The 13,728-nt window shown below is 57.1% G+C and overlaps 1 protein-coding gene across 3 annotated transcripts in view; it reads right to left on the reverse strand.

Annotated features, from left to right (window-relative positions):
• AKNA (AT-hook transcription factor) overlaps window positions 1-13,728 on the reverse strand; it is a 53,696-nt gene that overhangs the window by 5,854 nt on the left and 34,114 nt on the right. For all 3 annotated transcript variants that reach the window (XM_075560366.1, XM_075560364.1, XM_075560365.1), the window contains exons 8-18: window positions 13,144-13,271; window positions 12,670-12,871; window positions 10,145-10,278; window positions 9,842-10,018; window positions 8,015-8,246; window positions 6,917-7,023; window positions 6,093-6,313; window positions 4,403-4,559; window positions 2,682-2,843; window positions 1,896-2,011; window positions 1,207-1,353 (exon numbers count right to left, since the gene is read on the reverse strand). In XM_075560366.1, coding sequence (XP_075416481.1) covers window positions 1,207-1,353; window positions 1,896-2,011; window positions 2,682-2,843; window positions 4,403-4,559; window positions 6,093-6,313; window positions 6,917-7,023; window positions 8,015-8,246; window positions 9,842-10,018; window positions 10,145-10,278; window positions 12,670-12,871; window positions 13,144-13,271 — 1,783 coding nt within the window. The remainder of the gene's footprint in view (window positions 1-1,206; window positions 1,354-1,895; window positions 2,012-2,681; window positions 2,844-4,402; window positions 4,560-6,092; window positions 6,314-6,916; window positions 7,024-8,014; window positions 8,247-9,841; window positions 10,019-10,144; window positions 10,279-12,669; window positions 12,872-13,143; window positions 13,272-13,728) is intronic.

Below are 13,728 nucleotides of genomic sequence, written 5' to 3' on the forward strand. Positions count from 1 at the left end.
ACACTCATGCTGTGTGTATGGTGTATCCACCCACGTGCGCACAGATAACTGCACACACACACATTTCTACATATGTACTTCACAAATATCATTAAACATGCCTCACTTTATCATAAGCCCTCTCTTGACTCCTATTGCTTCATCTCAGATCCTAGTGGAGAACCAGATCACCAAGCAATACGGAAGTGGCACTCGGGCAATCACATCGTGTTTTTCATGGGACAGCCTGCTCCAAAAGACCCATACACAGAAAAGGGGCTGCTTTGAGGGCGGTGGTGGCGTGGGTCCCGCCCCGGCATCTTCAAGTGCCTTGTGTGCATGAGAAAGGCGGGCTGTTAATAAGGGAGGCCGCAGAGGGAGTGGACACATTGGAATGATTGTGTGGGTAGAGAACATGGACAGCGCCACGGACTGCCAGAGCGGATACAGCTCTGTCCCTGGAGGAAATGCAGCCAGATGCTCCTGAGAAGCAAGGTCGTGTCCTTCGTCACCAGGAGTGACCAGTTCCTGGAGCAGGACACCAGGCTTGGTAGCGTGTCATTGTTAAAGAGGAAGACTCTTGCTGAGAGGGACTGACGTGGTGATATCAACACTGATCTCAAGTGTGACGATTAGTGAGGTTGGCACAAGACAGAGCACTATCGTTGGGTTGTGCACTGGGACGCCATGAGTCCTAGCTGAACCACTGGCACCTAACAACAACAATCAACAATACAGTTAAGCACCACATGCCCATCTCTCAACCTGCAGCAGCCTTCATGCTGGGCTCGACCGCAAAGGGAAGCCAGGAAGACATGGGACACGATGAGCCGCTGTGAAGGCTTGGGCTTGAGGCCAGTGGGACCAATACACCCTCAGGGATTCCCCCACCCCTGTGTCCTGAGTGGCTGCAGAAGGTGGGTGATCACAGTGCCGGTCCTAGGCTCGCTGGGAGAGCTGAGTGGGGCCCTAACTGTGAAGCAGCTGCCAGAGGCTTCCCCCCAGAAAACTGCACCGGGGAGGAGGGGGTTCAGGGACCATGCGTGGAAGGAATCAGCAAACACGTGCGATCCACGGGGCAACACTCCCTTGCGTGCTTCATACTACAGAGCATGAAGGAAAGCCACTTTCTGGACGACCCGCTGGGTAGGTGGAAATGCTTGCTCATGACAAAAGAGCCCACCCAAGGGATAGGACCCTCTCCTCCAATGCCTGCTCCCAGCCTACCTGTGTAGTGGCCGCGGAAGGTGGCCTGGTCTGGCCGCCCGGTGGTGGCCCCTGCTCTCATTCTGTCCCCAACTGCTCTAGGATTTTCCTGGGAGGTCCTCTTCTTCTCAGAGGAGAGGCGGGGGGAGGTGGACTCAGATTCGGAGGCTGGAGGGGAGAGAGCGGGGACTGAACACAGAGGCAGGGTGGGAGTGGGGGAAACAGCTCAGGGGGACACCGGGGTGGATACCAAGGACTGAATACCAGAAAAACACTGGCTCAGAGCTGAGCATCGGTCTGGACACTAGATGCGTGCTGCCATGTCCTTTCATGGCAACCCCGTGGGGATGCTGCTGCTGCCACTCAGAGCAGGTACAGCTAGCCAAGACCAGAAGGCCAAGTAGGGGCAGAGCCCGGCCTGCACCCTGGCACAGCCGGCAGGACCTGAGAGCATCCTCTTTCAGCTCCCTCATCCTCACCACGTGCATGGCAGGCCCACCTGGCAGGGAGATCAAGCACATTGCTATGCAGAGCCCTCAGCAGACAACTGGCTGGCAGACAAGAGACATGCAGTTCATGGTGGCCAGTGTTTGAAACCATGACATACACATAGAAGACCTTCTTCCAAGGTTCCTCTGAAGAAGATGCTGCAGGTCCTGACCACTGAGCGAACAGACCCAGACTGTGGCCTCCAGGAAGCGGTCACTTACTCAGGGACAGCGGGGGCACCTCCCGAGGCACCGAGGAGGACCTGGCTCGCCGTCGTCCTCTGAGAGCCGCTTGCTCTGCAGCCCCAGGCTCCGCAGACAACCTCTCTGTGGATTTACTGACAAAGGAGAGCAGACCATGTTACCTGGGTCCCGGTCGTAGGGCAGCCCTGCAAGATGCCCAGTGAGGAGGGCAGCCTGGAGAAACACCTGTAATGGGGCTGGGGGATGGGGAGGAGAGCCCAGAAGACAAGGTCAGAGACAAAGGAGCCGGGCTCTCCGAAAATGGCTCTGGGCCTCTGTGACCTTCAGTGTCCCCCTCTGTTAAATGGGCTTCAGAACCATAGAGGTTGCTGAGAGGATTGATGAGACCATGATTATAAAACCCTCCTGCGATCCTTTCCCCCAGAAAATCCTTCATCCACAGGAGCTGCTTTATGATTCAGCAAGGTCAAGGGAAAGGCGTCTGAGTGAGTTGCTCTAGCTCTTAGCTGGCTCCGAGAACACCCATTATACTGTGCTCTACTAAGACCCTGGTGGTGCAGCGGGTTACACACTGGGCTGCTCACCATGGGGTCATGGGTTCAAACCCACCAGCCACTCTGAGGTTTTCTATTCCAATAAAAATGCCTTGGCGATCCAGCGGGCAGCGAACATTACGCGGCAGAAAGAGTGGGCATGAAGTGAGTGGGTGAGTGAGTGGCAAGGCGAGCCCACTGGTCTGGGAGGGTCGGAGGCTGACCAAGTCTGTTGGCCATCACTGCCACCAAGGAATGTAGGGGCACACACCTGCCCGAGTGGGAGCCCCAGGTGACCGAGGAATCTGCTGGCCGGGCCCGGGCCCGGGCGGGGCGGTTGGAGGCGGAGGCTGGGCGGGCCGGACGGTGCAGGCTGTCCTCCAGCTGCAGGCGGAGTCTGGACACCTCCTCTTGCAGCTCCTGGATGGCCTGGCTGGGGTGGGGGAGACAGACACGAGGAATGGAACTGTCCGAGTGCAGCCTGGGCCAGGCAGCAGGCCCAACCGTGTCTGAAGGTCCCAGAACTCGCCCCGCATCCCTCGTGCAGCTGGAGCCTTGGCCACTCCCTCTGAGCTCATCGCTGCCCATTTGTGGAGTAGGATGGTGCCTCCCCCTGAATAACAGACAGATCCCAACACGCAGGACCTCACAGCTATGGTAGGCCAGGGTCCAGGGCAAGGCCACGGCTTGCTTCCATGTTTGAGCTGACCTGCCATGGGTCCTAGGCTGCCTTCCTCCTCTGTCCTCTACCCGCCGAAATCCCCACCACCCTGGCTCAGCCTCCTCCTGGGGGACCCTCCCTTGGTTTCTCAGAGTAGCTCTCTGCCCCTCTGACTGGCAAGGAGGAAGTCTCCCTACCCTGTTGCCCCCGGGCCTGGCATCTCCTAGGAACTCGGGAAAGTTACTGAGCTGGGTGCCAGGCTTCAAGAGGGAGCAGAGGAGAGGGCCAGGCATGAAGGAAGTCCAGGAGAGAGCAGGGTGCTCCCCACCCTTGCCAGGACTGCAAGGGCTGAGCACCCAGGAGCAGGTCGGAGGGGGCAGGCCTGTCATCCCTGTCATCTGTGGAACATAGTCAAGCCCCACTTGGCCTCTTACCTGCAACCGTCTGTCTGCATTGCACTTCCCTTTCTTCAGGCCCCGAGTCTCTCACTGCTGGCCCTGCGTGCCTGCAACTCCTCCCAGCATCCCCCCTCCTGCCACCACACACACACACACACACACACACACACAGCACCCCAGGCCCCGCGAGGCCGTCCTCTAGGCAGGGGCCAGCCCTGCAGCTACTTGGGGGCCAGCTCTGCTCCAGGCGAGGGTGCAGGTGGAGGCTGTCTTCAGGGTGAGCTCTTGCCTGGTGGTCTCTGGATTGCGGACAGTGTCTCCCAGAGCTGCTTGCAGCAGACATCTCAGAGGAGCATGCAGGGGTAGGGGCCACGCCGCTCAGGCTCTGCCCTGGCATGCTGGTTCCCCTGGCAATCCCCAGGGAGACAGTGTTGGGGTTTCTGAGGCCAACTGTGAGGGCGAGTTCGCTAAGAAAGGATACCTGCCACGAGTTAACCCCTGGAAGACCGAGCTGGGTGCACCTGTGCTGCATGCACTCTCGGGGTGCACAGAGGGAAGGACTCAGAAAGGTTGGTTTGTGAGACTAGGGGCTGGGAACACCCCCTGTCTCTCTGTATCCGGAGCTTAGTCCTCCTGACGCCACGCTGGAGTCACGGTTAGCTGGCACATAAGCTTCATCTTCCCCTGCGAAGCCAGCCCACTTCCTAACCCCTCGTCCCTGCACATGCCATCCACGTCCCGCAGACAGGCCAGCCGGAAATCAGAGTCCTTCCAGACTCTTCTATTTCACCCCTCTCGCCCCCGGAAGATTCCCAAGCATCAACCAGCTGCCAAGTCCCACAGGCCCCACCCACAGCCCAAACCTCTCCTCTCAGATGCATCACTGCCTGCCCAAATATGCCTCCAGCCCGCCTCCCCGAGGAGTCCACTTACTCTCGCCCCATCCGACTGAGGAGCAGGCTGGGGGTCTCTGTTGGCGGGTGGGTCAGAGGGGCAGCTGCAGGCGCCAGGGTGGGGGGTGGGCTGGGTTCCCTCTTGGGAAGAAAATGCTCAGAATCCCGCTTGGGTCCCTTGAGCTCCTGCGAAGGTGCTGGGGGCAGACAGGCGGAGACCAGAGCGAGGTTACCACAGAGAGGGCCCTTGGGGGTCACACTCAGGGGATCACAAGAGATCACGAGGGACATTTTTGATGAGGTCAGTGAGGGGCCCTTTGGCCTTGCAGCCAGGAGATGTGCCTTACTGCGGAGGGACTTGGGGCACTAGGATGGGCCCCCAAATCCACTGCTCATGAGCGCCTCCTGCAGCCGCCCATTAGAGCATCCAAGCCATGTCTGCAACACAGTCCCTGCTCCAAGAGGGGTTCTGCTAGCGGCTTGGACTCCCCCCGCCTCATCCTGCACCTCTCTGTGTGATTTGGGGGCTGTCCCAGTATGGAAAACTAACAAATGTCATTCCTGCAGATTCTCCCCCAAAAGCTATGCTGCCTTAAAGTGAGCACATGGTTGGGTCTGTCTCCCTGTAGAGGCAGACATTCTTTGACTATCTGCTCCCACAGAGGCACCCATCCCCCTTGTGTCTTCCTCCAATGCAGGTATTAGGTTTCCTCACCTGTGAGCCCAGGGACTTTACTGAGATTCCCACCCACCTTGTGACGTATGTAACTCCTGAAAATGCATGACTAATGGCTAACTCTCCCCTGGTCCCTGTCCTCTCTCTCCTATCCCCTCTCCTCTAGTCCCTTCTCCTGCGGTCTCTCTCTCTTGCTCTCTCCTACCCTCTTGTCTCCCATCTCCATGTGGATAACCAAGTGGGGCTAAGGTGAGCATGCTACTATGAAATGTGTCTGACTCCTTTATTTTACTCTCTCTCCTATCTCTCTTATTCTCTATGACTTTACTATAATCTTTATTTATTATTGCTGTACAATTGCACCTGCTGAGCGTGTGATGATTTGCTAGGGGCTGGCTCCCCTGACATCCCAGGGCTTCAGTGTCTCTCTGAAATGGTGATCACACCTTTGCACGTGTGTGTGTTTCCACATGCATAAGGGGGCTTCAGAAGGTTTGTGGGAACAATGCAATGAAACAATCATGGAATGTTCCCATGAACTGGTTGAAGTCCCTAGGTATGTGTGGGTGTGAACACACACACCAGCATAGGAAGCCGCTCACTGGCACGGCCCACGATGCTGGGAGTGACTGTTTGTCCTGACGGCAGCGCAGGCTGAGTGAGAGGGCTTTTGCCTTCCCCGAGGGAGACCTGGGTTCAGTCCGAGGCCAGTACAGCTCAAGCCCCTCAGTGGAGGAGACAATAATGCTGAATGGGTCTCAGTAGGGCTTATAGACTATGAGAGACTAGGAAGAAAGGCCTGGAAATCTACTTCCAACAACGAGCCCTGAAAACCCTGTGGACCCCCACAGCCCAGTCCCATTGTGCCTGGGGTCACCCCGACTCAGGGCTGATGCAACAAGAGCTGGCTTGGGAAACTTCACATGTGCCCGCAATTAACCAGTGCATCTAGTATCCCAAAGGGCAGGACTGGTTTTCTGTGGGGAGTTGTTTTGCTTTATTTCTATGAGGTCAGGACACTCCCGATTCTAGCCCATCCCACTTGTCCACTCACCCATCTCTAGAGCCAACATCCGTCCCAGGTGAAAGTTGGGTGCTCCCTGCTGGACATGGCTGTCTGGAACAGAGGGGTGCTTCTGGGTCCGGCTCCTGGCTATGCTGGGCTCAGCAGCTGTTCTGAGCACCAGAGGGCCCCTGGCCCTAGAAGGAGAGGTTCCATCCTGGGGCGCAGACGTAGGGAAGTGCTGGGCTGGTGTTCCTGGGGTGCTGAGAACCCTAGAGAGAGAGACCCGTTGAGGTCACACAGAGAGCTTCCACTTGCTAAGGCAGCGAGCTCCAGCCTTGGGGACTGGCAGCGCTGGCAACAGGACATTCCTGAGGCTGCAGGCCTCACACGTGCACCTCTTTATGAATACAGAGTTGCACATCTGCGAGCCCGTGCTCACGAAACAATACAGCTCAGGTGGGTTGGGTTTTGTTTTCATATTAAGAGAAATCGAATTTCTAGCACTTTCTTGCTGGCACCTGGTTTTGGAAGTGGCCGCTCTGCACGGTGCCCCGAGTCGAGTCCCCAAACCCTCTCAGCCAACGGTGGTGCTCAGAGAGTCACCAAGCATGCCCTTTGTCCATGTCTCTCCTCTCACTGTCATGCTGATCCATTCACGCACTCCTTCCCTTGTCCTTGGCCCTCATTGACGGAATGACAAAGAACACGGCCCTAGCCCCCTCGGCCCTCTGTTCCCGTCTGCCAGGAAAAGAGCACCTCAGACCACTGGGAAGTCAGAACGAACGTTCAGACTGGGGACCCCTGACTCTGGTTCCAAGAGCACCCAGGTCTGAGGACACCCGATGGGACAACAGAGGGGCTCCCCTGGGTACCTGATATGGGAGAGCCGGTACTCTGGAGTCTGGGTGACGGGTGACACTCTGCTGGTTTCCGAGCCCACAAAGCCACTGTCTGTCTCCGGAGATGCCATCCAGGGCTCCTGAAAGACAGTGTCCCTTTCAGTCTGAGGCATGTGCCCAGTCACACTGGGGAGCCCTCGAGACGCCGGCCTGGGCTTGCATCCCAGAGGCGCTTCGCTGGGAGCCCAGTGAGCCAGGCCCAGGGTGGGAGGATCCTCAGGTTCAGGCTCAGTCAGTGTCTGGGGTGCCCTGCTCCCCTGAGGAGTGAGGGGTGAAGACCCTGGAGGAGTAGATGTAGCAGACATCCTGAGACAGGAGGAGGAAAAAACAGTCTGGTTCTCAAGGGTCTCTTGACTTGGACCTGGGGTTCCTCTGCCTTTTTGGATAGCAGACATGGCCTCCCTGATGTACTGGGCACATAAAACCCATCACACATGCACATCGACCCCACCGCTTCCAACCACCATCACTTACACACATACACACTCACACTGACACCACCAAGCCAACACCCATCACACACAACCTTACACCACCAACTCCAACACCCATCACACACAGACACTGACACCACCAAGACCAACACCCATCACACACACACAACTCCCCCAGCAAACCAGAGCATGGAGACCCATGGTATCCCAGTAGAAGTGAACTCCAGAGGGTGTGCAGTGCACAGGTCTGAGAGGATGTGGGGCATCAGCCACCTTTTCACAGTGGCTGGTGAGCCCTACAACCGTTTGAGTTTCCTGCTCTCCTGGCGTTAAGGGGACACAGTGTCAGGAGGTAGCCAGTGAGAGTGGCAGACAGCTGGGAGAGGCAAGCATTCAGAGGGGCAAGAGCTCCTGGCAGGGGGATGGGGATGGAGTGGGGACCACAGCAGCGAGGTGGCATTGAGCCAAACACCCAGATAAAGAGCTGGAGTATGACTGTGAGGCATGCGAGCAGCAGGCATTGGTGGTAGGGGGAGCCAGGGGGGTTGCGTGCAGGGGGAAGGCAGACAGCTCTACATGATCCACACAATGGCCCTGAGGCGCTGAACCTGAGCACCCCTGCCCCAGGTGGACTTACCTCCACGTGGGCCCCACCGTTCTGCCGGAAGGACTTCTGCGGAAGGCGGTCGGAAATGCCACTGCCTGCCAAGCTAGTAATACTGCTCTGGTGGGACGCTGTGGACTTGGTGCCTCCAGAGGGGTGTGGAGGGGCTGTCTCAGTCTTGCCCAGGTCTGATGGGCACCTGTCTCTGGCCATGGACACCTGGAAGCCTGCAGGCTTCTCCGACACCCGCTGCTCCATGGTCTCTCTGGCAGGACAAAAGCAGTGAGCCAGCTCTGAGCCCCAGCATGGCCAGGGAGCTCTGTCCCCGGGACTCTGAAGTCAGCCCGTCCCAGGACACAATCATGACAAACACACATCCATCAAACACACAACCACACCACCATCAAATCCAACCACCATCACATACCTCCAACTACACCGCCAACCCCAAGCCTGTTAAATCACATACCTACACCACCAACAAGCGTAAACGCCAGGTGCCCATCCTGGCTCCACAGCTTCTAGCTGGGTGACCTTGGGCAAGGCACTTCCCCTCTCTGAGCCTCACTTTCCCCTAGCTCTGTGAGGTGGAGCTAAGAAAACCCACCCAGCAGGCCAAGCACCGTGAGAACAATGAGTTCAGGTCCCATCTCTGGAATGTGTATGTCATCTTCCCTATTCCAGCCAGCTCCACAAACGTCCATCTCCATAAAGTGCTTGGTATTCTCTTATGAACAGATGGGCAACGCACGTTACAAATGGAACGTCCTTTGTAACAACGAGGGGCTTCAAAGGTTCATAGAAGAATTCCTTTATCTTTGAATTCCATTTTTCCATGATTATTTGAAGCCCCTTGTACAAGACTTGAAGGAAGGAGATATCCAAAGGGCAGCTTTGGACCAAATCAACTCTCAGAAGGGGGCAGGGGCAGGGAAGAAGGACAGGTGGTAACAGGGGGTCTGGGGTGGGGGTGGGCGGGTAGGGGAACGGGTGCTGTCACAAAGAGGGGACTGCACACAAGGTCAGGAGACACGTGTGCACAGGTGGCCGGTGGAAAACCACTCTGCTCTGTCTACCACCACCCAAAGGACAGCAGGAAATGAACCGCCTGTGACACTGAGTCTCTATCCAGGATGATGGCCAAGTTTAGAAGGTGGATAGTCATGAAGTTCGTACAACATGGGGAAAGGAATTCATGCCCTTGAATGTTTGTATAACTCCCTGCCGTCGATCCCACTTGATTCCTTGCCACCCTATTGGACAGGGTGGAACTGCCCCCATGGGTTTCTGAGACTGTAACTCTACAGGAGTAGAAAGCCTCATCTTTCTCCCGCAGAGCGGCAGGTGGTTTTGAACTGCTGGTCTTGTGGTTAGCAGCCCACCCTATTACCCACGCCGCCGCCAGGGTGTGCGTAGATATAGAATGAGCCCTTGACCATTCCAGGTCTCTTCGTACCTGTAAGGAGATGCCGCAGAAACGGCCAAGGGCTCATTTTTAATATGTGCGTGCTGACTGCAATTTTAAAAAGGTGATAGGCAAGCAAATACAAGAAACACGGACCCAACGGTGTCACATTCTAGAAGCTAGACCTCTTCCTTCCTCTCTCTTTGGAAAGGCACATGAAGAGAGGCTTTACAGCCGCAATAGAGACCTTCTCCTTGGGGCAATAGACTGAGACGGAAAAGGAGGTGATGCTATGTAGCACCAGCCGGTCCAACTGAAACCATCAAGTCATCGCAGCCGCCATCCACGGTGTGAGCACTGCCCACGGCCAAGCTCACTGAGACCCTCACTACCCATCAGACACATGGCCACCCGGGGCTTCAAAGCCACGTGGGGAGGGTGGTTTGCTGACGTACTTGAGGGGGATGCTGTGACTTCTCTCGCTCTGCTCAGAGAGCTTCCTGGGGGTGCACCTCGTGGCCCCTCCTTTCTCTGGAGCTGGGGTCGGCAGGTCAACCTCCAGGTCACGCAGCTGCTCCTCCTTGTCCTCCTCCACCCTCAGGGCTTCGGACAGGGACTTCACGCCCATACACCTGCAGCCAAGCACACACAGGGCCATGACCTCTGCCCAGCAGGCGCAGACGAAGTCCAGCTAAGGAGATGGCCTTGCTCCCGGGGCCGGAGGGGTGGAGGTGGGGTGGGGGGACGGGGGCACTCACCGCTCCAGGAGGCCCTGGGCTTCTTGCTCCACCTGCAGTTCCTGATGCCTGTGTGGGGCTGGGAGCTCCCAGGGTCTGCCCTCCACCTCCCTGCTCTCGTGCAAAGAGCAGGAAGCAGCGTCCTTGGTGTCAGGCTGGGGACCAGAAAGGTGCAGGGGCAGAGGGTCAGAAAAGACCCCAACACCATCTTTGGGCACAAGCACCGCCCTCCTGCCAGGCTCGTGGTCCAGTGCTGAGAAACGTGCACTCAATGGACCCACTCACCCTTCCACCCTCCACACACCGTGTGTGGTCACTCGGTGGGGAGCGGCCTCGAGGCCCTTCAGAGCCAGCTCCTATAGACTGAGTGCCTACAGTGTGCCAGTGTACACTCCCACACACAGAGCCACTGTGACACCGTGCTGCTCTCACCACCCCTTCTGCAAACAGGCTCCACAAGGCAGAATGGTTGGCTTAAAGCCACACAGAGCAAGTGACAGAGTTGATGTCTGGCCCGACCTTTGGGGCAGAAGCATGTCTCTGGACTCCTCACTCCCACCGGAGAGCGTGAGATTCTGCAGGGGGCGTTTCATACCGTCACAGACAAGGGACATTCTAAGAAACATTTCCCCAAACCAGCGGGCCACCAAGACCTGGTCTGTGAGGGTTCATAGGCTCAGCGCCCTCCTAGCTCCCTGCCCCTCCTAACACACCAGGCCCTTCCCCCTGCTCCAGTCCTCAGCAGCAGGGGAAGCGGGGAGGTTAGGGACATGGAGATCCCCTGCCACTGCCAGTTCGCTCCGCTGCATAGTGAGAGGGTAATTCTCTCTCCGGGGTCGGTGTGGGCTGGAGAACATTCCACAGAGCTTCTCCCATGTGTGGTCCTTGCTAGTGCATCCCGTCTTTGCAAATAGTACCATCACCCATCGGTTCTCCCAGCTGGAAGCCTGGAGGCCGTCCTCAGATCCCTTCCCTCCCCTTGTCACCTTAAGGCCAGTCAAACCCACCTTTTTGGTCCCTCTCAAGTCCGCACATCTCTGCATTGGCCCTCCCCTGCCCTCTCCTTGACTGGTCTACCTTCACATTCTCCTAAGCCAAACCTCTACTGTGGGAAAGCTCCAGCAGTCTACACCCACTCTCCTCACGTGACCCACCAACCCCTTCATCACCAGGGCGCTGCCCGCCTCTCCGGCCGCATCTCAGGCAACTGTGCCCTTGCTCTCCACACTCCAGCCACAGGGCCTTGGCACAGCCTGCTTCTGCTGCCCGGTGGCATTCCTCCTTCTGCAGCTGGCTATTTCTCCACCCTCCCCAGTCCTCCGGGAAAGCTTCTCGGTTGCCTACAGCTCAGCCCTGGTACCTGCTGTCCACGCCCACAGAGCCCTGTCATTCTTTCAGCAAAATTGCTGTGCAACGGGTCCCCCTCCATCGGGGCAGAGAGCCCCCTGAGGACGTAGTACAGCTCATCCTTTTTGTCTGTTTCCCACCCGATTCCCACCAGGTGGACTCGCCCCCGCACTGTTGTTACGTTAGCGGGATCCCTGGTAGCCTAGTGGGCTCTGTGTTGGGCTGGTGCCTGCAGGGTCAGCAGTTCGAAACCACCACCCATTTGGGGTAGTTACATAATGTCATGTCAACTCCATATATAAAAGTGCAGGGGGAGGAGCCTAGCCTGTCAATCAGGCCGCAGTCTGATGGTACCTCCTGGTGGCCGTGGCCTTCTCATAAGGAGGACCCTGGGAATCTCTCTTTCTCTCCCTCGACCTTCACCTTCCTGCTGGCTGACCCTGACGGTAGCCAAAGCCCTATGATGCAGCCCCTGCTATTGGATGCACATGACCCTGCACACATTGGCCTGTGCTCTCCTTGCGTTCTGCATCATTGCAACGTGCTGCGTGAGCCTGAAGAGGGACGTATGGACCAGCATCTGACTGAGTCCAGCTTGATCTGGACCAGGCTGGCATGATTTCCTGGTACACAATTACGTCTTGATAGAAAGCCCTGCGTTACACATATGTGAGTGCCGTTGGATTTGTTCCTCTAGTCAGCCAGCCTGGCACCCCACCCCCTGGAGAAACCGGGGGCCCTCTACTCCCATGAGCAGTGATGTCATGGAAACCCGCGGGGGCCGCTGTACCCTGCCCTCCAGGAGCGCCAGGCATCAGAGCCAACTCAACAGCAGTGAGTTTGTTTTTGGTGAGAACACCACTGGAACTAGGCCTTCTCGTCTTGAAAATGAGTAAGTACTGTGTTGATTAAGGAGGTCCTGGACGGTATCGCCCACTCACTGCCACTGAGTCCATTGTGAAGCAACTCTGGAGGACAGGCCAGAACTTAGAACAGGCCCTGTGGATTTGTGAGAGTGTTCCTCTTCATAGGACTGGAAAGCCTCATCCTTCTCCCTCAGAGAGCGTGCTGGTTTTCAACTGCTCACCTTGTGGTTCACAGCCCAACACCTACCGCACTATTCCATTATATTTAATTAAATGGATTGGTGACGAATACATGGAGAGACAATGACACGAACATGGTGGGCTGAACAATACCTCAGGGTAGGGGGTCTGGATGTGGATGGTCGGCCTTGGGGCGTGTTTGGTGGGAGAGGGCTGGCCGAGGAGAGGCAAGATCGCAGGGCTGTCAGGAATGGAGTCTGACCCCGCTCGCTCAGGCTCTGGCAGCCCCTGCTCCATGTGCTCCTTGAACTCTTCCAGGCGAATTCCCAGCTGGAATATCTCCGCCTCCAGCTCCCTGCACATGGACACACACCGGGATCCTGGGGTCGCTGCATTTTCTCCAGGACTTGGAATAAAGAGGTCTCCCGTGGGGGTCTGGAGTAAGACACCCCCCTCCATTGTCCTGCTCACTACAGGGTGCTCAAAGACACACAGATCTCCGGGTCCCAGTCACCCACCACTCAGATCTGTTGCTATTTGGGATTGGATTTCTCTGTGCCCTCCTGGTAACCCAGTATCCGGCAAGATGCCCCATCAATCTCCTGGGCCCCCATCCCCAGCACATACCTGCCAGGATCAAACTTCTCAGATGCCCCCTCGGAGCTGGCCGGCTGCAGAGTCAGATGCTGGTCCCTGCAGGCCTCTAGGTACTCTTCCTCTAGGGCCGAGTGGGCAGCCTTCAGCCACTGGAAGCCCTGAGAGCAGAGTAGGCCAGAGGCCATGAGTGCAAAGGCTCCCCCATGCTGCCCCTGCAGACTTACCTGGGTCTCCCCCCACCATCAGACCCACACACCCAAGGTCTGGCCTAGAGCCTGGGCACCAGCCCTTCCAGTGTAGACCTCTGTAGAAACCAATGTTCCAACATAGTTCCAAGTCAAACCTTCTGCCGCCCTGTCCCCAAAAAGACTAGGGCTGGATCCTCACTCTTGGCCTGCAAGACTGTGGGCTGTGGGCAGTGAGGGACCCTTCTCCCCAGTTCTTACAGACTGTCTGTGACTGATGTCTACCCCCAGTTGGAATGGTCACTAACATTTACAGCGCAGGGAGTCTCTGGCTAAGGCACTTCTCCTTCCTCCTCTGACCCTGTATCACAATCCTAGTGAGAGGGGTCATTTACCATCAGCACTGAGAGGGGAGGAAACTGAGGCACAG

The sequence above is a fragment of the Tenrec ecaudatus genome, chromosome 10 (assembly GCF_050624435.1).
Source record: "Tenrec ecaudatus isolate mTenEca1 chromosome 10, mTenEca1.hap1, whole genome shotgun sequence".
In the NCBI taxonomy this organism is placed as follows: domain Eukaryota; kingdom Metazoa; phylum Chordata; class Mammalia; order Afrosoricida; family Tenrecidae; genus Tenrec; species Tenrec ecaudatus.